This window comes from Terrapene carolina, unplaced genomic scaffold, assembly GCF_002925995.2.
Source record: "Terrapene carolina triunguis isolate 2854851 unplaced genomic scaffold, T_m_triunguis-2.0 Scaffold68, whole genome shotgun sequence".
NCBI lineage: Eukaryota > Metazoa > Chordata > Testudines > Emydidae > Terrapene > Terrapene triunguis.
This window is the reverse complement of record NW_020664419.1, coordinates 9,436,667-9,462,372: the sequence shown is the minus strand read 5'-3', so window position 1 is coordinate 9,462,372 and position 25,706 is coordinate 9,436,667. Positions and strand designations below refer to the sequence as shown.

The 25,706-nt window shown below is 42.5% G+C and overlaps 1 protein-coding gene across 6 annotated transcripts in view; it reads left to right on the top strand.

The window, feature by feature from the left end:
- The window catches only part of UPF2 (UPF2 regulator of nonsense mediated mRNA decay), a 129,813-nt gene that overhangs the window by 89,486 nt on the left and 14,621 nt on the right, over positions 1-25,706 (top strand). For 5 of the 6 annotated variants that reach the window (XM_024210862.2, XM_024210863.2, XM_029910843.1 and 2 more), the window contains 2 exons: positions 14,120-14,261; positions 20,268-20,388. In XM_024210862.2, coding sequence (XP_024066630.1) covers positions 14,120-14,261; positions 20,268-20,388 — 263 coding nt within the window. Of the gene's footprint in view, positions 1-14,119; positions 14,262-20,267; positions 20,393-25,706 lie in introns of those variants that run through there. The other variant, XM_024210861.3, reaches the window with a different exon arrangement.

The following is a 25,706-nucleotide window of genomic DNA, read 5'->3' as shown; positions in this document are numbered from 1 at the left end:
CCCCCCCCCCCCCCCCCCACACACACACACTCGCTCTCTGAGTGGGCTGCCAAGCAGCACTTTCAAGCTGCAACCCTTATATGCTGCAGGTACCGCATTGGAATAGAGTATGCCTGAGCAGGCTGGGTTGAACACTTTCAGGCTGCCACCCTTCTATGCCCCCGGACTCCGCGGACTGGGTCAAGCAGCACATTCAAGCTGCCACCCTTATATGCCCCTCGACTCAGTAGTCTGGGTCAAGCAGCACTTCCAAGCTGTCACCCTCGTATGTCACAGGTTAAGCACGTCCCTATCCCCACTTTCATGTTACAATTGTACTGGTAGTAACCCACTTGATGAGCAAACCCCACAGTATTTTTGGGCGCTACAGAGATCTTTAGCTTAGGTAAGAGAAGCGTTGCTGCAGAGTAAATGGGGAAGCTAAAAACACAAAAGAGTAAAATTCAGAGAGAGAGAGAGGGAAGCAACTAGCTTAACCAGAAAAGTTATTTATTGAATAATAGTGATAACTACACAAGAAGAGCCTAAACCAACATAACAGTTACATTATTAAAGGTTACAAAAGTCATATATAGAAAACAAGTCAAGGTTAGAAAGTTATACCTGAGGTAGAAAAGAAAACAGAGAAAGAGAGAGAGCTGCATCTCACCCATTCTCTGAAGCTTGAATTGTTCAGGGTTCCCAGGTGATGGTGGTAGCTCAGGATCCTGAGTGCTGGAGACAGGCAGAGCCCCCAGCATGATCAGACAGGAGAAGATGAAATCCCCAGTGGAACTAATGCAGAGTTTGGATCCATGCATCAGAACACTTACTGGAGTGTGGGTAGGTTTTTTTGTAGGGAAACCACAATGGTTCAAGGGAGAACACTAGATTTGTTTATGGGTAAACTGATGACTCAAGGGTTTTCTTTAGGCTAGATGCGGCAGGTAAACAAACTGGCCTGACCCGCCAGGGGGCTGACCCTGGCGAACCACGTGCCAGAGGTTGCCGACCCCTGGGCTAGACAATAGGGGCTGATCACTCCTAGCTATGCGTGTTTTTTCTTCCAGGGAGCTCACAATGCAGTTAGACTGCTTTGGTATTTTGGATATCAATCAAAGATTCATTACTAGAATTGGTCTGATAACTGCTGAGTGGGTGTGTGCAGGCGTAGGTTCATTAACATCTGGAGCAGAGATTCCCAGTGATGCAGTGCTTCCCTGCTTTTCTGGTCTTAGAGTTCAGTGCAGTTCTTGCCTTGGAATCTCTGTTCTCCATTCTGTATGCTAATGGAGATGCCTCCTTGTCCCATCTTTGATGCCAATGAGGCTAGGGGAGTTGCCTTAATTCTGTCACCTTGTCAGGAGGGGTTTAGGTGTGTCTCCCACTGCCCTTCACTGCTCTCTGCAAGTCTTTTCTCTGATCGGTTTTGGTTCAAGCAGAGGCTGGGGGTGGGGGGGAATGTGCTTTCATGAGTCAGACAGGCTGGATACTGCGCCCTGGTTCCCCAAGGACACAGAGCTGACTGGTATCAGACCTCTGCTGCTGCTTCGGTACCCAGATCAGTCGTTCAGCTGACATTAGTGCACTCTGCACCAGAGCCTCCTACATCTGAGACTCGTCTAGTTTCTGCACAGATTCACTCAGTACTGAAGCAGTTTTGATTCTCCAGAAGCTTATTAATCTCTGATGAACCTGAGTACCCTCTTGTTGAGTTCAGCAAGACTTCCAGTATCACAACCAGAATTATCTCCAGTACATTATCTATCGTTCAATCAACAATTGATACCAGTTATTATCAATAACAATTGCTAGTGTTTCCCTGGTACCCATGTGGACAGACAGACACTTCCTAGTACTCCACCATTGTCTGCCCCCATTCTGGACTATGCAGAAGACAGCTCTTCTGACTCACAAATTTCCATACAAGGCTCCTTTGATTATCAACCCAGGTCTGATTCCCATGAATCTGTCTCCTTGAGGAACACTTCAAAACACAAGCAGTCTCAAACTGTTCCTCATCTTTCTTGGTATCTCTGGCCTTCCCCAATGGCCATATTGAGATCCTTGAGCAGCCTACTGCCAGCAGTTCTCCAAGGCACTGAACTCTCGGAATCCCACAGACAGCACTCTCCTGTTTCCTCCTCCCCCCCCCCCCACCCCTCCGCATCAATCCCAGTCATGAGAAGAATTGTTGAAAGAACAAGAAAAAAGAGCCGATGAGGAGGTTACCCTTCAGATTAATATTTCATCATCCTCTCCAGGTGAGGCTGTTACCCCTCCTCCACCTACTATAGATGATTTCAAAGTTTCAGAACTTGATGAAGAGAGTGACTGATACTCTGCAAATACCATTAGAAGAAATCCAGGAGACCCAACATAGGTTGTTGGATATTCTTCATACACAAAATTCCACGAGTGGCTTTACCTACAAATGAGGCATTATTGGAGTTTCGAAGACAATTTGGCAAACCCTGGCCACTGCTCCTCTGATTCTGTAAGAGAGCAGATGGCAAATACTGTGTTCTGGCTAGGCATTCAGAGTTTTTGTTTTCACACGCTGCCCCATCTCTTTGGTTGTAGATGTGGTGAATGAATGCAACAGGCAACATCGTTTGAAAACGGCCCTCATAAAGACTAAAAGTGCTTGGACATTTTTGGTCACAAGAGCTACTCCTCTGCTACTCTGAAATTCTGAAATTACCAGGGGATTCTTGCTAAATACAACCATGTCACCTGTAGCAAGTTCAATTATTTTATTGAACGTCTCCCACAGGAACAAAGGGAACATTTTCAATCCATCATTATTAGCATCACATTAATTTCCACTTATTTAGCATTACTAAACTGTGGTAATTATATTGTGTGTGTATGTGTATATATTTCCATACGTTGTTAATCATGTTCTAGTATACTGTGCAGCAGTGGTTCCCTCTGATTCCACTCAGCAGCAAAGTCCTAGAGAAAATCAATAGAGACAAGGCTCAGGTTATCATGATCATCCCGGTGTGGCCTTGCCAGCACTGGTTCGGGACACTATCAAGCCTGTCAGCCATCTCTCAGTGGCCCCTGTCGAACTGACTGGACCTGCTGTCACAGGATCATGGTCGACTCTTGCACCCCAACCTTGCGTCTCTCCACCTTACGGTTTGGATGTTGTGTGGCTGAACTCTGAGCAACAGGCCTGTTTGAAAGGGGTCCAGAAGGTCCTACTCGAGAGTAGAAAGCCCTTAACTAGACTGACTTACCTGGCAAAGTGGACAAGGTTCTCCTGCTGGGCGGCCAAACGGGGCATCTCCCCTTCACATTCTTTGGTGCAGTCGATTTTAAACTACCTGCTTCATTTGAGGAACCAGGGCCTGGCACACTCCTCTATCAGGGTGCATTTGGTGGCCATTTCTGCCTTTCATTCATCAATCCAGGGGCAGACTGTGTTCTCCCATGATATAACATGTCAGGACCTCAGGTTCCTCAGAGGTCTTGCGAGGTTTTTTCCACAAGTTCGGTCCCAGGTCCCTCAGTGGGATCTCACCTTGCCTCTGTCCAGGCTCACGGGCCCGCCCTTTGAGCCTTTGGCCTCGTGCTCCCTGTCTCATCTATCGTGGAAGGTTGCTTTCCTGGTGGCGGTGATGTCGGCGAGGCGAGTCTCCGAGCTGAGAGCCCTGACCTCAGAACCGCCATACACAGTCTTCTATAAGGACATGGTCCAGCCCCGGCCCCACCTGGCCTTCTTTCCCAAGGTAGTGTCTACTTTCCACATGAGCCAGAACATCTTCCTTCCAGTCTTCTGTCCTGAGTCCCATGAGACTGGTGAAGAGAGACGCCTTCACACTTTGGACATAAGAAGGGTCCTGGCTTTCTACGTAGATTGGACAAAGCCTTTCCGTAAGTCGATTTAGCTTTTCATCTCTGCAGCTGATAGAATGAAGGGCCTCCCAGTGTCCACGCAGAGGATTTCTAACTGGATCACCTCTTGCATTCGTCCCTGCTATGAGTTGGTAAGAGTCCCTCCACTGCCGATCATCAGAGCCCACTCGACCAGCATGCAAGCATCTTCGGCGGCCTTCCTGGCACACTTCCCAATCCAGGACATCTGTCTAGCCGTGACATGATCCTCGGTGCACATGTTCACGGCCCACTATGCCATCACTCAACAGGCCAGAGACGACGCTGGGTTCGGCAGAGCTGTGTTGCAATCTACATGTCTGTGAACTCCTACCCAACTCCAAGGGGTACTGCTTGGGAGTCACCTAACTTGAATGGACATGAGCAAGCACTTGAAGAAGAAAAGAGTGTTACCTTTTTCCGTAACTTGTTTTCTTCAAGATGGGTTGCTCATGTCCATTCCACAACCTGCCCTCCTTCCCCAGTGTCGGAGTTTCCGGCAAGAAGGAACTGAGGGTGGGGGGAGCTGGTGGCGCCCTATATATTGCGGCATATGCGTGCCACTCCAGGGGGCGCCGGAGCTGGTCCCCTATGGATACTATTGAGGGAAAAAACTTCCGGCACCAGTGCATGTGGCAAGCACACGCACACCCTAAGCTGAATGGACATGAGCAACACATCTCGAAGAACACCAGTTACGGAAAAAGGTAACTGTCTTTTCTGAGTTGTCTTCCCATCAGCTGTTGTGCTGAACTATATCCAATAGCTGCTTTTGGTGTTGATCTATAATGCAGAAGAGCAAGGAACAGATCTTCCTGCTATAGGATTTTTCTTGGTTGTCTGTACAGCTCTCAGCCTATCCACTCTCTTGTGGGTAATGTGGGTTGCTAGTAATATGACCAAAAAACATATTTCATTTGGAATGACTTTAATTCTGTTGCTGTGGTCTGTTGTCTGTCACTAGTTGTTCTGGAATACCGAAGTGAGCAAAAGTGCACTTCAGTTTCTTGATAACACTGACATATTGTGTCTTTCAAGTACATTATTTCTATATACCTGGAACCATAGTCCACAACAGATAATTATGCCCTCTGAATCTGCAGAAATCTGCAGGTTGTCTATTCAAAAGGTCCCTCTGGTAGAGGTGTTTGTACCTTCTATGGGTCAGCATTTTCTTAAGTTGATTTGTATCAGATCTCCTTTCAAAAGTCCAATATCAAATCCTCCATCAGAGCTCTCCTGCTGACAAAAAAAACTTCCACCTCCAACGAGCAGCAGCAACTTTGTCGACAGGAGAGCGCCCCTGCCGACAAAGCACTGTTCACACCAGTGCTTTTTGTCGGTAAAACTTTTGTCGTTCAAAGGTGTGGTTTTTTAACACCTCTGAACAACAAAAGCTTTGCCAACGAAGTTCCAGTGTAGACAAAGCCTCAGTCCCTTCTGAGATGACTGTGACTTTTAGTTCCTGTGTCAGTTTTAAAGACAGTCATGCCATGAATATTCAGTTTCATTCTCCAGGCAGGCTCTATGTCCTCACAAGCGATAGATCCCAGAAACAATGGGTCTTAGTTGTCTGTAATATGAGTCAACTCCCTGAATCCTTTGGTGTGGCAGAGAGCTGCAAAATCCATATTTCATGGATGTAAGATTACAATATGAGCCTCTGGCTGGACATGCATCATCTCTTGGGATATGACTGTTTCCACACTTTGTGCATGTAGGCTGGAATTTGTGCCTCCTGATAGTTCTTACTCTCTTTGCTTCAAGAGTTTTATAATAATGACTTTTAACACTCAATTGTCTATCAAGCTTCTAAGCTAGCTTCAGGTTTTTCAAGTTGCTCCTGTGACTGCTTTGTATCTGTATAGCTGTGGCTAGGGTTAAATCTCTCCAACTTTAGTTGCTGTGAAAGGTTTTTATCTGTTACCCCAATAACCAGACTGTCTCTGATACTGCATTCCCAAAATCGCAGTTTTCAACCAGTGTATGCAGAACTCTTCGAAAACATTCACCTTTTTTTTTTCCTGTTTTTTTTTTTTTTTTTTTTAATTTTTTGATGAAAACATGCTCTTTCATAAACCATATTTCTCTGGGATAGAAAGTATCCATCAAACATATCCAGAACCCTTTCATAGTCATCTTTGTGACTGTCTTCAGGAAAGTCAAAGGATTTAAAAATATGCTCTGCTTTCTTCCCCATAGCATGAATTAGAGAAGATACAGGTATATCTCCAGTTTCTTTGTGGAGTTTGTTTGCAATTTGAAATCTTGTAAAATACTTCCAGTCTGTCTATTCTGAAGATTTGTCAAAGCTAAAATTCTCTAGGGCTTTGAAGAATGACATGAGATCCTTCAACCTTTGTTGTTGTTCTCCTTCTGATTCTTTTCTTAATTTACTCCGGACACCATGTCCTGTACTCCTGTATCAGAGATGGACTGGCTACACAGCTTGTTTATACGCACTAGATGCGTTTATCATAAGATCCTTTAATGCACTGCCAGATATGGCAGCGTTTAGCTTAAATAAGGTATTTTACACACAGCACCACCTATTGACTGAAAAATGTGATACAGTTTAGCATTCATTACACATTCTACACAGACTGAGGTTTTCATGGTTTGGGAAATATGGTCTTAGAGAAAAATACTTTAATTGAAACAATTGAGTCCCAGTTATTTAGGGGACAGAAAAGTGGTTCAGGCAAATACTGAGAAACATTTTAACTTGTATAGACTTGGAGACACATTGCAAATTACTGAATCTTATGATTTATTAAGTGAAGACACACAATAAAAGGAAAACACATAATAAAATACACTATGTTCCTTAAAGTCCTGATCTGACTAATGTATAGGTGTTTTTGTAGAAATAAGGAGATATTTGTCGTATGAGACGTCCCTTTTAGCATCTGTTAAATCTTTTCTGAGAGGTGAGAGAGGCAACAATTTTGTGTGTAGATTAACAAAATTGCATTTACCACTTCTTCCCCTTTGTTCCCCTTTACAGTAGTTTGGGACCTCTTTTCTTGAACAAGTTATGTTGCTTGGAATGGTAGTAATATATTTTTATAGTGCTATTAGAGGGTGGGAAACAGATACTTGTATATTAACATTACTTTTTTGTGTGTACATTCATGCAGGATCTTATCATGGTGTCTGTTTTATTTAAACAAACATTTTACTCCCAAATATATACATCATAGTATTTGTGCTATTGAGTATCAAAAGTGATAAATAAAATGCTATCTGTTAACTGGTAAAAGGTTTTATATACCAACTTCTGTGATCACAAGTCTAATTCCAAACTTGAGAATTCTGTTTTCATGTCGATGGGTTGACTTGTGATTTACATTTTGAATTACTTTTAGTAAAGAATAAGAGTTATTTTTGTGTGCATGTACGTATCTGGGTTTCGTAGTAACAGTTTACTTTTTTTATTTCCTTTGGCATTCATAGAATCATAGAATATCAGGGTTGGAAGGGACCTGAGGAGGTCATCTAGGTCCTTTTCTGCAGAACTGCTGCCTAGCCACTTGGTCCCTAGTCTGTATTAGTGCATGGGATTCTTCCATCCTAAGTGCAGGACTCTGCACTTGTCCTTGTTGAACCTCATCAGATTTCTTTTGGCCTAATCCTCTAATTTGTCTAGGTCCCTCTGTATCCTATCCCTACTCTCCAGTGTATCTACCACTCCTCCCAGTTTAGTGTCATCTGCAAACTTGCAGAGGGTGCAATCCACGCCATCCTTCAGATCATTAATGAAGATATTGAAGAAAACTGGCCCCAAGACTGACCCTTGGGGCACTTCGCTTGATACCAGCTGCCAACTAGACATGGAGCCATTGATCACTACCTGTTGAGCCTGATGATTTAGCCAGCTTTCTCTCCAGCTTATAGTCCATTCATCCAGCCCATACATCTTTAACTTGCTGGCAAGAATACTGTGGGAGACCATACCAAAAGTTTTGCTAAAGTCAAGGAATAACACGTCCACTGCTTTCCCCTCATCCACGGAGACAGTTATCTCGTCATAGAAGGCAATTAGGTTAGTCAGACATGACTTGCCCTTGGTGAATCCATGCTGACTGTTCCTGATCACTTTCCACTCTTTTAAGTGCTTCAGAATTGAATCCTTGAGGACCTGCTCCATGATTTTTCCAGGCACTGAGGTTTAACTGGGAATTTTGTAGAATATTAAGTTTTTTGGGAGCATCATAGTATGTGTGAGAGGAAAATGGTGCTGGCATTTTGTGGTTTGAAAAAGAAAGCTGATCTTGTTCTGAATCTTCCCTACCACCACCCTCAATATTTGCTTTTGGGAGTAGGCTCTTCCTGGCAAAACTCCTTTTGGTGGTTCTAGAAATGTAAAATGTGTTGCCTTATAGAATATTTTGGTCATTGAGTCAATGAAAGACTTCTTTGTCTCCAAATTTGTGTTCAGAAAAAACATACCCTAGTAGTCAGTTTTAAAAGAAAAATAAGAGGAGAAGAGGTGGAGTTGAAAAGAAAATAATTGTGTTCCTTCATACAGTACTAAGTGAATTTTAAACCTGTGTGAGTAGAATATACACTGATTTTTGAAGTGAGGGAAGTCTTTAATAGATATCAAAACTGCTATCAAAATATTACTGTATGTATTTTATGCCTTTTGACACAAGTAATGTATATTATATACATATTCTTTTAAAATAGGCTTTTTTAGTAGATTAATGCAGTTGGTCAGCCCTGACACAGACAAATGTGGCTGTCCAGTAAATTAGGTTCCCGCCTGCCAAACGTAACAATCAGCATTAGCCATTACAGTGTAAGTATAGAGTCCAATTCTAGCATAGAAACTGTTTACCCATTGTGTTTCCACCGAGGGAAACAATCTGGGTTATGCAATTTCATGTGATTAATGAGGACAACAATTTGCTAAAAAAATTGTGCAGTTTTTCCTTCAGTTTTATTTAAGATTATTTTAAGTAAACTGTAGTAGTAATGTCCCACCACCTCATCACCATGTGAGCCTAATCTCTGTCTTGCTGTAGATCTGGTTTGAACTCTGTTTATTTTATCTGAGCTGCAGAAGAGACTAGTCTTGGTAACTGGAATTTTATTTTTTCTATATAACAAAGCACTCTTTGACGATGATAGTACGTGTTGTTCCTCCTTCCAGTGGTGGGATTAATACTGGATTATTAAAATGCAGACCATCTCTAAATGCTGGGTCCAGATCCCAGTGTCCGGGAAAACTTAGCCATTAGTGTACCATAAGAGCAGAAGAGTAACAGTATGCAGCATGGGCTGGGAGGGTGCATGTTAGTCTTTTGGGGGAGATATGCGACCTAGAAGGAGGTGGCTGTCTGAAGGGCCTTGAAGTTTTTGATGGATCAGGGCTCTGGTTTGTCAATGTGCCTGCCTACCTCTGAGTTTAACTCTTGTCTCATCAGTTGTTCATCACCACTTTACAGCCTTCCAGAACCCTTCTTGCTTCATTTCACCATCTAAATTTCATATTCCCTTCCCATTTATTCTGAGCATCCTGCCTCACAGAACCCTACTAGCCTGATTTAACTCAGGGCATGTCTTCACTACCCGCCGGATCGGCGGGTAGCAATCGATCTATTGGGGATCGACTTATCGCATCTAGTGAAGACGCGATAAAATCGATCCCTGATCGCTCTGCTGTCGACTCCGGAAATCCACCGCGGCAAGAGGCGGCAGCGGAGTCGACGGTGGCGCGGCAGCAGTCGACTTGCCGTCGTCCTCACAGCCAGGTAAGTCCACCTAAAATACACAACTTCAGCTACGCTATTCACGTAGCTGAAGTTGCGTATCTTAGGTTGACCCCCCCGCTGTAGTGTAGTCCTAGCCTCAGAGAATGGGGCAAGAAGTAAAACCCAGATTTCCTGTGTATTAAGACTGTGCCTCCATTAGGCCCTTGCGTTAGTCAGTGATTTGTAGCCTTAGACACTGCCAATAAGTTGACTAGTTAACTATCTGGGTAGTACTCGTTACTGATATCTGTGAATCTGTTTATTTTGTTTGAAGCTACAAAGCTTAAGTCTATATTTATTTTTCCTCTGGGTGTCTATAAAGATTTCATCTTCTTTTCTGTTTTCCTTGGTTGCTTTTCTCTTATATCTGTTAACTTAAAAGGCTCTTAAAATTCGAACTTGTCATCCAGAATTCTTGGTAATCCCTACACTGTTCTCTTGTTTTATTCAAAAAACACTTTTTTTGCCCTCCTCCCCCATCTAAATGAGCTTATAGTTGACTGTCACACACAGATGTTGCAGTTCTTTCCCAGGTCTCTGTAATAGCCAATCTTAACTGTTGCAACCAACAGTTGGTTGAGTTTTCCTCCATAAATTAACTGTTTTTCAAATGTAGCTGCCTGAGTATTCATTGGCAACAGAATGATTTCCCGCACACAACACTGACCTGCAGCCAGAACAGAGTTGCTGTGTGATAGGTACTATGAGATTTCACAGTAATTCTGTTTTACTGCATTAAATACATTGGATTTACTATGAGAATTTTGCTTTTACAGTGAATCTCCACTGTACAAAGCAATGATACTATACCCTTTTGCATTGCAAGTTTTGTCAATGTAAGTGACAAGAAATCTTGCAACTTGGCTGCCATTCATTTCCATTCCCATGAAAACACACCTCAGATTGGCAAAAGCAAGCACAAGACTTTAAAATAATTCCTATTCAATTCCAACTGATTATCTTAACACATTTTTCTAACAGTCAATTATCCATTTTCCTTGGGGTGGACATGGGGATGCTTTTAGAAGGGCAAGTGACATTTTGCAAGCTGTGCTCACAGACTTTAGGATCAACAGGCTTTTCTGAAGGCTAGTGTTTCCACTTTGAATGAAAAAGTTTAAATATTATTTCTGTTTGGTTTTTAAAGTTTCCATAATATTTTTCCCTCTGGGCATAATGGCTGGGATTTTGAAAGAATCTTAAGGGAGTTATGACATCTGATTCCCTTAGGCTCCTTTGGAAATCACAGCCATTATACCTTGGGGGAGAGGAGCTTGGATACAAGGGACAAGGTTCATCTCTGGTTTACCCCAGGTTCTGCAGGCATAAACCAGCATGCAAGGTCCCGAGTGGCAGAAAGTTCACTGGGGAAAAGATAGCAGCTGCATATGTTGATGTAATCTTCTCTCCAACAAGGGGGGCAGTACGGGGCCAGCAATGTTCATAAAATGGAAAGTGCAGACCATGAGGATACTTGCGCAGTGATTTAGTGAGTCCCTCTGCTGGAAGGATTTTCTGTGTAATCTTGGTGGGATATACAGTCCTTCTCCTGTGTAACAACCAAGGACTATTAGTGGTGGAAACACCACCTGTGGTTTAATCCCGTTGAAGGGCAGAAAGTCTTGATGTCACTGGGAGGTGCAGCTTTCACCTTCCTGTGCCAACCATGGTGAATCTGAATCTAGCACGAGACCTATATGATTTTACCAGATACCCACACAGTGGAAACCTTTATTGCCAGTCAGATGCCACCTTTTCATAGTATTGATTTTATGTATTTTCACAGTACTGATATTCTGCTGAGAAATAAAACATTGAACAGTCCAGTTTGTACCAGGAGAATGTCCAAATGTGCCTTGGTTCCTATACAAATTGTGATTTATTAAATGTTTTCAATACATTTTTGCTCTTGCGATGTACATATGTACGTATATTGATTTAACAAATTGGATAATGGATTGAATACAATAGTGCATAACAAAACTTTACCTTTTGTCAGCTACCCAGAGAAAATGCAAAGGTTTTATTTAAAAGGATAAACTTACTGAGAGAGTTTACTTAATTAAACTAAATATCTGTTTCACAGATGGAGAATTCTACTTGTATCTAATAGGCTTTAAAATTTAGCAGTCATGTAGATTCCAGTGTTGCATTTGTGTGTGTAAACACAGAATCATAGAATATCAGGGTTGGAAGGGACCTCAGGAGGTCATCTAGTCCACCTCCCTGCTCAAACCAGGACCCAATCACCAACTAAATCATCCCAGCCAGGGCTTTCTCAAGCTGGGCCTTAAAAACTTCTAAGGAAGGAGATTCCACCACCTCCCTAGGTAACCCATTCCAGTGCTTCACCACCCTCCTAGTGAAAAAGTTTTTCCTAATATCCAACCTAAACCTCCCCCACTGCAACTTGAGACTATTACTCCTTGTTCTGTCATCTGCTACCACTGAGAACAGCCTAGCTCCATCCTCTTTGGAACCCCCTTTTGGGTAGTTGAAAGCAGCTATCAAATCCCCCCTCATTCTTCTCTTCCGCAGACTAAATAATCCCAGTTCCCTCAGTGTCTCCTCATAAGTCATGTGCTCCAGTCCCCTAATCATTTTTGTTGCCCTCCGCTGGACTCTTTCCAATTTTTCCACATACTTCTTGTAGTGTGGGGCCCAAAACAGGACACAGTACTTCAGATGAGGCCTCACCAATGCCGAATAGAGGGGAATGATCACATCCCTCAGTCTGCTGGCAATGCTCCTACTTATACAGCCCAAAATGCTGTTGGCCTTCTTGGCAATAAGGGCACACTGTTGACTCATATCCAGCTTCTCGTCCACTGTAACCCCTAGGTCCTTTTCTGCAGAATTGCTGCCTAGCCACTCGGTCCCTAGTCTGTATTAGTGCATGGGATTCTTCCGTCCTAAGTGCAGGACTCTGCACTTGTCCTTGTTGAACCTCATCAGATTTCTTTTGGCCTAATCCTCTAATTTGTCTAGGTCCCTCTGTATCCTATCCCTACTATCCAGTGTATCTACCACTCCTCCCATTTTAGTGTCATCTGCAAATTTGCTGAGAGTGCAATCCACGCCATCCTCCAGATCATTAACGAAGATATTGAAGAAAACCGGCCCCAGGACCAACCCTTGGGGCACTCTGCTTGATACCAGCTGCCAACTAGACATGGAGCCATTGATCACTACCTGTTGAGCCTGATGATCTAGCCAGCTTTCTATCCATCTTATAGTCCATTCATCCAGCCCATACGTCTTTAACTTGCTGGCAAGAATACTGTGGGAAACCGTATCAAAAGCTTTGTTAAAGTCAAGGAATAACACGTCCACTGTTTTCCCCTCATCCACAGAGACATTTATGTCATCATGGAAGGCAATTAGGTTAGTCAGGCATGACTTTCCTCTCCTCTGTGTGCTTCAGAATTGATTCCTTGAGGACCTGCTCCATGATTTTTCCAGGGACTGAGGTGAGACTAACTGGCCTGTAGTTCCCCGGATCCTCCTCCTTCCCTTTTTTTAAAGATGGACACTACATTAGCCTTTTTCCTGTCATCTGGGACCTCCCCCAATCGCCATGAGTTTTCAAAGATAATGACCAATGGCTCTGCAATCACATCACCAACTCCTTTAGCACCCTGGGATGCAGTGCATCCCGCCCCATGGTCTTGTGCTCGTCCAGCTTTTCTAAATAGTCCTGAACCACTTCTTTCTCCACAGAGGGCTGGTCACCTCCTCCCCATACTGTGCTGCCCAGTGCAGTAGTCTGGGAGCTGACCTTGTTCGTGAACACGGAAGCAAAAAAAGCAGTGAGTACATTAGCTTTTTCCACATCCTCTGTCACTAGGTTGCCTCTCCCATTCAGTAAGGGGCCCACACTTTCCTTGACCACCTTCTTGTTGCTAACATACCTGTAGAAACCCTTCTTGTTACTCTTAACATTCCCTTGCTAGGTGCATCTCCAATTGTGATTTGGCCTTCCTGATTTCTCTCCTGCGTGCCTGAGCAATATTTTTATACTCCTCCCTGGTCATTTGTCCAAGGTTCCACTTCTTGTTAGCTTCTTTTTTGTGTTTAAGATCAGCAAGGATTTCACTGTTAAGCCAAGGTGGTCGCCTGCCATATTTACTATTCTTTCTGCACATCGGGATGGTTTGTTCCTGCAACCTCAATAAGGATTCTTTAAAATACAGCCGGCTCTCCTGGACTCCTTTCCCCCTCGTGTTATTCTCGCAGGGGATCCTGCCCATCAGTTCCCTGAGGGAGTCAAAGTCTGCTTTTCTAAAGTCCAGGGTCCGTATTCTGCTGCTCTCCTTTCTAGATGAAAGTACGGAACATACTTTTCCCCCCAGAAACCTGTTCAATAGTGTCTATTTTCAGGGTTGTTCAGAAATAATAAAATTCAACTTAAGACATTTCTTCTCATATAATCAGTCTCTTCTTCTTGTTCTTTGTAAAGTATGATATGTACTTGAAGAGATTATTTTTTCTTTCAGTTTAAGATCCTAAATGTGCCAATGTCTTCCCAACTTGCTGCCAACCACTGGAATCAACAACAAGCTGAGCAAGAGGAGAGAATGAGAATGAAAAAGCTCACTCTGGATATTAATGAACGGCAAGAACAAGAGGACTATCAGGGTATGAAATTATCTTTCAAAATAAAAGGGTTTTATTCCTAGAGAAATTAATCTATAAAAATTCAGTCCCAAGACATGTGTCCGTGCTGCAACCAACTCCACTCTGCTGTATGCCTCAGCATGCACAATGCTGGTTGTCAGAACCCCTAGGCATCCCAGTGGAATGTGAAACTAGTACATACAAGTTAGGTTAACATGGGGGGTGGGGGAAGAGGGTAATTATATTGCACTGAGTTTTGAGTTCTTTTTATACACCTTGAGATATAAAATTGTTACATTTAGGGAAATCATACCAAAAAAAGCAGTTTATCTGATACTCTGTAGCCTAGCAACATGCTTCATTAGAGTTCCATGATGTCTGTACTGTCACCTGCAATGCAGTAGGAACAGGAACCAGTCAGGTGCAAGGAAAATGGATTGTGTGCAACTTGAGTGAAGGTGTGTTATTAGATATTACAGTATACATATCTAAATGACTGCCTTGGCCTGGCTAAATAGCGGAGGTTGGTTCATACTGACATTGTTGAAGTTGATGTAAATTTCATAATTTCTCCTGCATTTCAGCATTCTAAAGGAGGGTGTTTGAATATATTGACAGGATAAATATTTCATACTAATTATGTATCTTTTAAAAATCAATTCATATTTAATTCAAGTGTTTACTGAATAGACAAAATGAGGCCTACAAAGCAATAAGCAAATCAGATATAGCCCATATCCTAGTGAATTCAATGTGTTATGTCAGATTCCATTTTCCTTGGCATACTCTGATCATAACCAAGGCCAAACCTAATAAAGCGGATGATATTCTTAGTCCTTAAATCACTTCTTTCCATTTAATGCCTCCACAATTCTTCCTCTGTCATTAATAGAGGTGATTTCCATTTTAAAACTGAAACATAATATAATCTGTTAGTAATAAAGCAGTAAGTCACATTTCTGTATTTGATAAATAATAGTGAACTGTAGTTTGTAAAATTGAAATTTTAAATTCAAAACAACCCTATTAATCCGATAAAAGCCATGGAATACAAAACATGTTTCAGAAGTCTGTGACATGAGAACCAAATTCAGTGAGCCTCTGTATCATATTTTTTCAGAAGCATAATAGCTATGGAGCTCTGAAATTGTAAATAGAATACAGATTTTGTACAAACCATTTTAAACCTCCCAAACCGTTTAAAACTTCCTTTTGCCAGGTACCTCCTTGTTTCAAAGCCCAGGTTGAAAATGAAAAAAGGCTTTTCATTTGGCACCTTGAGTGCTGTGGTCACATTTTACACTACAACTCTTAACAAATTCTATATTGTGATGCTGTTTTTTCCCATTATGTAGAGTTCCTAGTATTTTTTTAAGGTCAATACACACATGGTTTTGTCATGAGCAGTTTGTTGATTTGTATGGAGAATCTTTATAAATGTAATTCATTTTGGATAGGATTCTGTTGTGAGCTGTTAAGAATTGCACTTCTCATACAGTAAAACAATAAGGGACCTCAATTTTGAGGTGGATGAATGCAACTGGTTACTGGTGCCAGTTGTTAATAAAGAGTGATCATTTTTTTCATTTTCTCATGAATATTCCCATTTGGTATATTTAAGAAGGCAAGCAGCAATAATAGATTTACAATAGCAAGTGAATATGGCAAATGTCTCTGGTTCTTTTTTGTGTTGATTTTTCTCCTACTGCTTTATACTAGGATTATGTTCATAACAAAGACAGATAAAAGGATGTCAGTTTTGTAGGCCCAAAATTTGACCTGTTTAATCTGTTTGCAAAGTCCATATTACTCAATCTTTTCTCTCATATTTTTATAACCTAATGCATTAGCTTACTATTCTTCATGAGTTAACCCTAGAACAACAATCTTGGGCGCGTGTGTGTGTGCGTGTGTGTGTAGTGGAAGGGAGTATAGCAGATTTCAATTTCAAGCTTCTAAAGGATTACTAGAATCAGTAAGGGGAGAGAAATTTTTAAATGTTACCCCCAAAATCTCAACGTTGTCTAAAGTCTATATGTACATTTTTCTAATAGGAATAGGCTAGCTAATAACCCAAGTCTGCTAAATAAATTAACAAATGAAGCCTGTTAAACTGCCTACTTTAATTAAAAAATTCCATTTAGTTTTTAAAATGTCAAAGTAGTAATTTAGAATTGATGATTCTCTAATATAGATTAGAGTCTTTTTGTTTGTGTTCCTACAATTCTCATCTGAAAAACAAGATAGGGTAACACTCAAAATAGCTGGTGCCATGTGGTGAACCCATTAAAATTTGTCCTTATTCCCCACCTGCTCTCTCCCAGTACCCAGTCTGCCTTCATTATTTTTCCTTATCTCAGTGCTGGGTGTACTCCACAACACCTGCACCCTTTTAACACCTGGGCTGAGAGATGCATACACAATATTTCTAGTTGCTGGCTGCTTGCCTTTCGTTCCCTCTCCTCAATTCATATTATCCCCCAGCTGTTCCCTGCCACAATGTGTCCATCCTGATAGCCAGAACTGTGCTTTGTATCTGAGGGATATGGAACGTGGGGGAACAAGGTCATTGTGGAGACACTAAATCAGGGGTCCCCAACGCAGCGCCCGCCGGGGCATCCATGTGCGCCCGCCTACTGGCCGCCGGACAAGCAGCCGCTGAAATGCCGCCGAGAAGCGGCAATGTCAAGAAACGCTACTGCCGAAATGCCACTGATTTTCAGCGGTATTTTGGCGGCGACAGCTCTTGATGACGCTGCTTCTCGGCGGCGACACCTCTTGACGTTGCCGCTTCTTGGCGGCATTTCGGCGGCTGCTTGTCCGGCGGCCACAGTCCTCGGCGGCTAGTCGTCCGGTGCCCACCCCACGGAAAAGGTTGGGAACCACTGCAAATGAATTCTTTGCATCTGTCTTCATTGCAAATGACATGAGGGAGACTCCCACACCTGAGCCATCCTTTTTAAGTCACAGATCTGAGGAACTGTCCCAGATTCAGGTGTCAATAGAGGTAGTTTTGGAACAAATTGATGAACAGTAATAAGTCACCAGGACCAGATGGTATTCACCCATGAGTTCTGAAGGAACTCAAATATGAAATTGCAGAACTAGTAGCTGTGGTATGTAACCCATCGCTTAAATCAGCCTCTGTATCAGATGACTGGAGGATAACTAATGTCATGCTGACTTTTTTTTTGAAAAGGATCCCGAGGTAATCCTGGCAATTAAAGGCCAGTAAACATAACTTCAGTACCAGGCAAATTGGTTGAAACTATAGCAAAGAACAGAATTATCAGACATTCAGATGAACACAATATATTGGGGAAGAGTCTACATGGCTTTTGTAAATGGAAATCATACCTCACCAATTTATTAGAATTCTTAGAGAATGTCAGCAAGTGTGTGGACAAGGATGATCTAGGTAATACAGTGTACTTGTACTTTCAGAAAGCCTTTGACAAGGTCCCTCACCAAAGGCTCTTAAGGAAACTAGGCAGTCACGGGATAAGAGGCAAGATCCTCATGGATCAGTAACTAGTTAAAAGATAGGAAACAACGGGTAGGAATAAATGGTCAGTTTTCAGAATGGAGAGAGATAAATAGTGGGTTCTCACAAGGATCTGGACTGGGACCTGTTCTGTTCAACATATTCATAAATGATCTGGAAAAGGAGGTGAACAGTGAGGTGGTGAAATTTGAAGACAATACAAAATTACTCAAATAGTTAAGTCCAAAGCTGACTGAAAAGTTACAAAGAGATCTCGCTAACTTGGTGACTGGGAAACAAAATGTCAGATGAAATGCAGTGTTAATGGTGAAGTAATAATTACATATATATATATTTTTTAAATTAATGGAGATGTCCTATCTCCTAGAACTAGAAGGGACCTTGAAAGGTCATCGAGTCCAGCCCCCTGCCTTCACTAGCAGGACCAAGTACTGTCCCTGACAGATTTTTGCCCCAGATCCCTAAATGGCATTCTCAAGGATTGAACTCACAACTTTGGGTTTAGTAGGCCATGCTCAAACCACTAAGCTATCCCCCCCCCCCCAATGCCTTTTGGAAAGTATAATCCCAACTATACATACAAAATGATGGGGTCCAAATTACTTGTTTTCATTCAAGATAGAGATAGTTGGATCGTTCTCTGAAAACATGTGCTCAGTGTGCAGCAGCAGTCTCAGAATGTTGTAAACCATTAGGAAAGGGATAGATGAGAAGACAGAAGATATCATAATGCCACTGTATAAATCCATGGTACACCCACACCTTGAATACTGCATATAGTTCTGGTCACTCCATCTCAAAAAAGTTATATTAGAATTGGAAAAAGTGTAGAGAAGGGCAAAACAAAATTATTAGGGTTATGGAACAGCTTCCACGCGAAGCGAGATTAAAAAGACGACGAACTGTTCAGTTTAGAAAAGAGATGATTAAGGGCCGATATGATAGAGGTCTATAAAATGAAAAGTGCAGAGAAAGTGAATAAGGAAGTGTCATTTACCCCTTCATATAATACAGGAACCAGGGGGGGGTCTCACAATGAAATTAATAGGCAGCGGGTTTAAAACAGACATAAGGAAGAACTTCTTCACACAATCCACAGTCAACTCGTGGAACTTTTTGCCTGGGGATGTTGTGAAGTCCAAAAGTATAACTGGGTTTTAAAAATAATTAGATGAGTTTATGGCCTATAGGTACATCAATGGCTATTAGCCAAGATGATCAGGATAAAACACCATGCTCTGGGTATCCCAGACGTCTCACTTCCAGAAGCTGAGACTGGACAAGTGACATGGATCACTCAATAATTGCCCTATTCTGTTTATTCCCTCTGAAGCATCTGGCACTGGCTGCTGTTAGAAGACAGGATACTGGTCTAGATAGACCATTGGTTTGGCACAGTATGGCCATTCTTATGTTCTTATGGATACCATGGTTTAATAACCAGTAGCTACCAAATCCCTCCCAAAGTTGGATGTTTCACATATTAATTGTATCTTTGATAAAACATTTAAAATAATAATTTCATAGTAAATTGGCAAGGTGGAGCATCCATTGTATTCTCTGAACTTCCCTCTTTTGTAAACATGATGAAATCTCATTAATTGACTTCAGTTTTCATTACTATAACCAGTGCAAAACTCTACCAGTACACTACAAAGTAGTTTCTAGCAGATGCTGGACATGTCTTGAATGAGATTACCAGAGATTAGAGAACCAGACAGAGCAGACTTTCAAGAGTAATCTCATTAACAGCTTAGTCCACTTTTCCCCTTTGTTTATTCCATCTGTTCATGTTTGCTGAGCAATGCATATCCTTGCACAGGTGGACTGTCAGAAGTGCTTTCAATTAAACATGTTCACGTACCACTAACTCATGGTCTATGAAGGTAGACTCACCATGGTGTGCTAATAAAGACACAGGTTATCAAATTAAATAGCCATTTACTTTAGCTGCTCAGAAGTCTACTCTAGTCATGTTAATTATTTCTCTCTCCTTGTACAAAGAAAGTTTAGCTGAATTATTTTTTAAGTGTTTAAGTGGCAGCTGCCTTTTGCACTTGTTGTTACTTCTGGATAGTTTTTAGGAGTATCCCCTTATAGCACTGCAGTGGTCCAATATCAAGTGACATAGAAGTGAATGACCAAGGCAGGTTCCAGTATCGGAAAGAAAAGGTCAGAGCTTTCTTACCAAGTACGAATGATGAAAAGCACTGCTGGCAACTGCTCCTATCTGAACATCCAGCAGCAGCTGGAAATCAGAGTACACATCACAGCATAGCTTGGAAATATCAAAACTGTCTATGCAATTTCAAAAGTGTTTTAAAAAGAATCTGTTATGGACCTGAGTTGGCTGCCCTGAGGAAAGTTTTGCCCACAAATATATGAAAGTATGAATCAAAGCGTTTTTTAATAATTGGTTTATAAGCATTTCAGAAGTGCGTTACTATACTATTTAGTCTGTGTAAATTCCACTTAATAAAAAAGAGACAAAAACTGTTTAACCTTTTTATATGAAATTACAGAGATGTTACAGTCTCTGGCACAGCGTCCAGCTCCAGCAAATACTAATCGTGAACGGCGGCCTCGTTACCAGCATCCGAAGGGAGCACCTAATGCAGATCTAATCTTTAAAACTGGTGGGAGGTAAGACAACCTTTCTTTAAAGTTGTTAATTCTGTTTCTAAGTAAGTTCCAGCATAACAAAAAGTTAATGATCTATGCACTGAAATGAAGCTGTTTCCATTTAAAGTAATGTTATTCTACCAACTATTAAAATACTCGGCAGGTTAGTTTTATGTGTTGGTTGTCCAATGACCATAGTACATACCAGGGAAGAGTTGGGAGAGTGCCAAGGCATCCTGATTTAATTGTTACATTGTAATCAAAGCTTGTACCATTGTCTTCAGAAGAAAAGGCGTAGTTCTTTATTTTCACACAGAAAGTGGGCAGGAAGGAAGTTGAAAACTTCTTTAAGAATTCTAATGTAACTGTGGCTCTTTCAACTCTGTAAGCTTGAAACACTCAATTTTGTATGGTCATAAATGGAAGGAAAACAGAGGGACAGAGATTCCACTGTAAACTCATTTGATTTGCACCATGGTGGACACATACTGAAAAGCAATATTGGAATGAAAAGAGGTATTCCAGATTATCATTTCAGGGTCTAGAATCTAGATGAGTTAGAGGCTAATTGACATATTCTTAAACATTATAATGAGGCAGAGAGTTTCTGATCTTGATGTCACAGGAGAAAAACAATATATTTATGAATTCTTTCATCTCAAAAGCAAGGCTTTGGAGCGGAGCCCAGAGCTGGAGCGCGGAGCAGCTCTGGAGCAGTGGAGCTGCAGGTTTTTGCCTGGAGCGGAGCCAGAGCACAGCTCCAAAGCCCTGCTCAAAAGAGTACAATGGAGATGATCCCAAGAAGGGTAGCAAAAAATGGTTAGAGACATGATGTGGTGGGCTTTCATATGCCAAAAAGCTTCTAAAACCTGGGATGAGCTAATCTGGCAATAAGAGTAAATGCTGAATTACATAAAACATTTTAATTAAAACCAAATGGGAGCTACTGTTAATCTTCTGTAATAGGAGAACAAGAGGGCACAAAAATTGAGGTAAAAATATTTTTATATAGTACAGTGTCATCTTTACATTTTTTTTGAGGCGGGGAAGTAAATAAGTCTTTCTCCATTTTGTAAAATACTGTCTGTTTCCAGTGCAGTATGAATTATGATTATTCAGTGCTGCAGGAAGAGGTTGAAGCAAGTTGTTTAGTTCAATTTAAAAATTGTTTGTGTATATTTAAGTGTGAGTAACATTTACAGTTTTGTAAAATGGAGGAAAAAGGTACAGAGCAAATTGAATTTCATGATGAAAAGGAAGGAAGGAATTTCCCCCGTGGTTTATGAAGATTCGCAATTGGCCAGGTGAATTATGGGATGGGTTTGATCTTCTCTGAAGCATCCAAACCTGGCCCAGTCAAAGGCAAGGGTCCTGGACTAGACACACCAGTGATCAGGCACAATAAGTCAGAGCTGTTCCAACACATCTTGTTGAGTAGAAATTGAAGCTCTTGAAACTCCAGAGGCTGGTGACAAATTTTCCAGAGAATGAATTTGCAGTTTGAGTAGGTTCATTCAAAAAACAAAACCATGCTCCTGTGAGGTGGAAGGACTTTTTTCTCACTGAAACCAACATGAGATAAGACAATTTAGCACCCCTTCCTGAGGCAAGTTTCAACATATATCGGCAATTTGTGTTGGCAGAGAATAAACATAGTTTGTTTTTCAATTACCTTGTTTTTGCCTTCCTCATACCGGCTTGTCTTCATTGCAGAGTTAACTCGAGTGTTTCTCCAAAACCAAGTCCTGCCCCACACACACATTTTAAAGTCAAATGTGGTGATGCTTTTAACTTGACTTGGCTGTCCTCTCAGGGTACAGCTCAGGTTAGATCATCTCATCATAATACAATCACCTGTAATTGATTGTAAATTAAATTGCTGTGTGCAGCTTGAGTGTTAATTCAGTGTGGCCACTCTCAGTCTGGAATGTAACTTGAGTTAACTCTGTAGTGAAGACGTAAACTGGTAGTTTTTCTCCAGGCACGTAGAAAACACACCATCTGTACACACAGACTGCCCTGCCTGGTGTGCACTTCGTTGATCTGCTTCCTCCTTTTTTCACACACTGATTAATTTGGTGGTGGATAGAGGGAGCATTAGGAGGATAGAAACTTCCCTTTATTAACTAAAAAAAAGCTCATGTCTTGTGTTCCAGTCCTATAGTCCAATAATCTCACCAGCTTCATTTTGGTAGCACTTTTGGATTGGAAGTTTTAGGTTTCCCCTGTGTTCCTTCTCCCTTCCTTGGGCCCTTAGAGACAAAGTGTCTAAAGTCCCCCCCGCCCCTCCTCCAAAATAGTGTAGTTTGGTTTTAAACTTGATCTCCATAAACTTTTAAAATATACTCTGACACTTTCCAAAGAAACAACAATCAGCTAACTCTGACTCACTGAGGGAAAGCCTATACTATTAAGTTAAGTCAACTTAATTTAAATCGGCACGTGTCTGCTTCAGTAATTGTCGGTCAGGCATGTTCACACCACGCTCACTGTCTCGGTGGGGTGTGTCTTCACTAGCAGCGCTTGCATCAATGCACAGAGCAGTACACTGTGGGTAGCTATCCCACAGTGCAACTAGCCGCAGGGGCTTTTGGGAAGGGCTTGCAATGCCTCATGGGACCAAAACATTGTTGCAGGGTGGAATGGGAACATGGCTTTGACCTCCCATAATGCAAGTTCCTCCCTCCCCTACTCTGATATCAATGGCAAACAACTCATACTTTTTCATGCCTATTTTCGAGAAGCATGGACTCCGCTCAGCTGTGCACTCTTGTTGTGAGCATTACAAAGACCTCTCGCCTTATCCTGCGGTATTTCCAGAGCTGAGACAGGAGCCACCACGTGAAACATTTTGATGTCCTTCAAGCAGCCCTGCTGGAAGTCATAGAACAAAACAATTCCCGATTGTTGCTGGCAGTTGCGCAGCAGCTGAACATGGTGGAGCTCTGGTTCTGTTCCAGGGAAACAAGCACTGACTGGTGGGATCGCATTGTTATGTAGTTATGGGATGATGAGCAGGGGCTGCAGAACTTTAGAATGCGGAAGGCCACTTTCCAGGAACTTTGTGAAGAGCTTCCCCCAGCCCTGAAATGCAGCAACACTAAAATGAGACCTGCTCTGACAGTGGAGAAGCGAGTGGCCATCACTCTGTGGAAACTTGCAACGCCAGACTGCTTTACCGATCTGTGGGGAATCAATTCAGAGTTGGTAACTCCACCGTGGAAGGAGTTGTGATCCAAGTTTGCAGGGCCATTAATCGACTTCTGCTAAAAAGGGTAGTGACTCTGGGAAATGTGCAGGATATAGTGGATGGTTTTGCTGCAATGGGGTTCTTTAATTGCAGTGGGATGATAGATGGCACGCATATCCCTATCTTGGCCCCAGACCACCTCGCCAAAGAGAACATAAACCGTAAGGGATACTTTTCAAATGGTGTTGCAAGTGCTGGTGGATTACGGGGCATTTCACTGACATCCGTGTGGGATGGTCAGGAAAGGTGAATGATGTGCACAGGTCTGTTCTGAAAGTTGCAATCAGAGACTTCCTTTCCGGATTGCAAAACAGCCATTGATGACATAGAAATGCCAATAGTGATTCTGAGAGATCCAGCCTACCCCTTGCTCCCATGGCTCCTGAAGCCATACACCAGCCACCTGGACAGCAGTAAGGAGTGGTTCAACAATAGGCTGAGCAAGGATAGAATGGTGGTGGCATGTGCCTTTGGCATGTGTAAAGGGTCGTTTGCGCAGTTTGCATACTGGGTTAGATCTCAGTGAAAGCAATATCTCCATTGTTATCGCTGCATGCCCTGTGCTCCACAATATCTGTGAGGCAAAGAGAGAGAAGTTTCCGCATGAGTGCGGCGTGGAGGCAGATAGGCTGGCAGGTAATTTTGAGCAGCCAGCTACCAGGGCAATAAGAAGAGCCTGCAACTCCAGGAGGCTTTGAAAACCTGTTTCAGTAATGAGCCACAGTAATGTGTGTTGCTTATTTGTGTTGTGCCTTTCCATACCAATCCCCTCCATTGCATCAGTTTCCCTGTACCTCTCCCTCCCCCCCCTCGCCTCCAGATTTGGAATAAATAGAGTATTTCATTCTCGACTTTTATTTCACAAACATAAAGAAACTGAAAGACCAGAAAAATAATTTACCGGTAACCTTGGGCAAACGGTGTGATAAAATTGGGAGGGGAGAAACCAAGTCAACTTGTTCTGTGTAAGCACAGAAGTCTTGCCTATCAAAGGTCTTTGAATGGCCGCCTTTGGTTCTTAGTACCATCCCCAGTATTGAGTGGCAGGGATACTGCACCTTCTTCCCCACCCATGCCCCACATCCTGGAACCTTTCGGGGTGGGGGATTGGGAATAGGGTGATGTTTGCAGGCTGTTCTGCAGAGGGAGTCTAGCCTCAAGCCATTTTTCTTGTAGCTCAACCAGATGCCTCAACATGTCTGATTGGTCCTTCATAATCCGCAGCATCTCATCCTGTGCGGCATGCTCCTGCTCCTGGGATGCTCTCCCTGTCCATGTCCAGTTTTTCAGACACTGAAATTCTCCATGCTCTTAGCTCAGTGTCAGCTGTCCCAGAGGCATTCGTTATCTCACTGAATATGTCGTCATGCGTTCTCTTTTTCCATCTTCTAATTTGCAAAAGCCTCTCTCTGTGTGGAGGCTGTGCTGAAGGCCAAGCTTTCCATTGTAAGGCATGCAAAGCACCAGGTAACTCTTGTCAGTGCATACACTAGGTCTAGTACAAAGTAGATATTTTAAAATAATTTCCCTTATTACACTGAAGTGCAAGCCAGAACATAAGCAGTATCCCTAGCTATTCAGTGAACCGGTTTGCTGTTCCAGCCATGGTGAGTATGGGCCAGCGGCATGGGCAACGGGCCTTGTGCTACAACTTACAGGCACGTCAGGAGCACAGATGGGCAGGTGGACAATGCCCCTTTCCCATAGCACCATGGTCAGTGTTTGGAGACCAGGGACCAGTGTTAAGCCTCCCAACCTGTGGTCTTTGTCCACAGCAGCTCTGGTGGAGGTTGCAGCCACAAGAGAACACAAGAAACCCACCCCACCCGTCTTCCCCCAATGCTGTAGCAGTCACCCTGGGCTTGCAGATTCTGAGGTCAATGCCAATCCCAGCCACTCAGACCACAGGCATGTTAGGGAAACTCTGGTTGAGGGACTCGGAAATCACCATGGGTGGGGGATCACATGATCTATTGGTTGCGTACAACCTCTTGTAATGAAAACTTCTCCCCGTTTTTCCTAGGTGACCCTATGATATCCGTCTCCTCAGGGTAACAGAGGCAGCAAGGGAGCAGATTCTGCAAGCCTC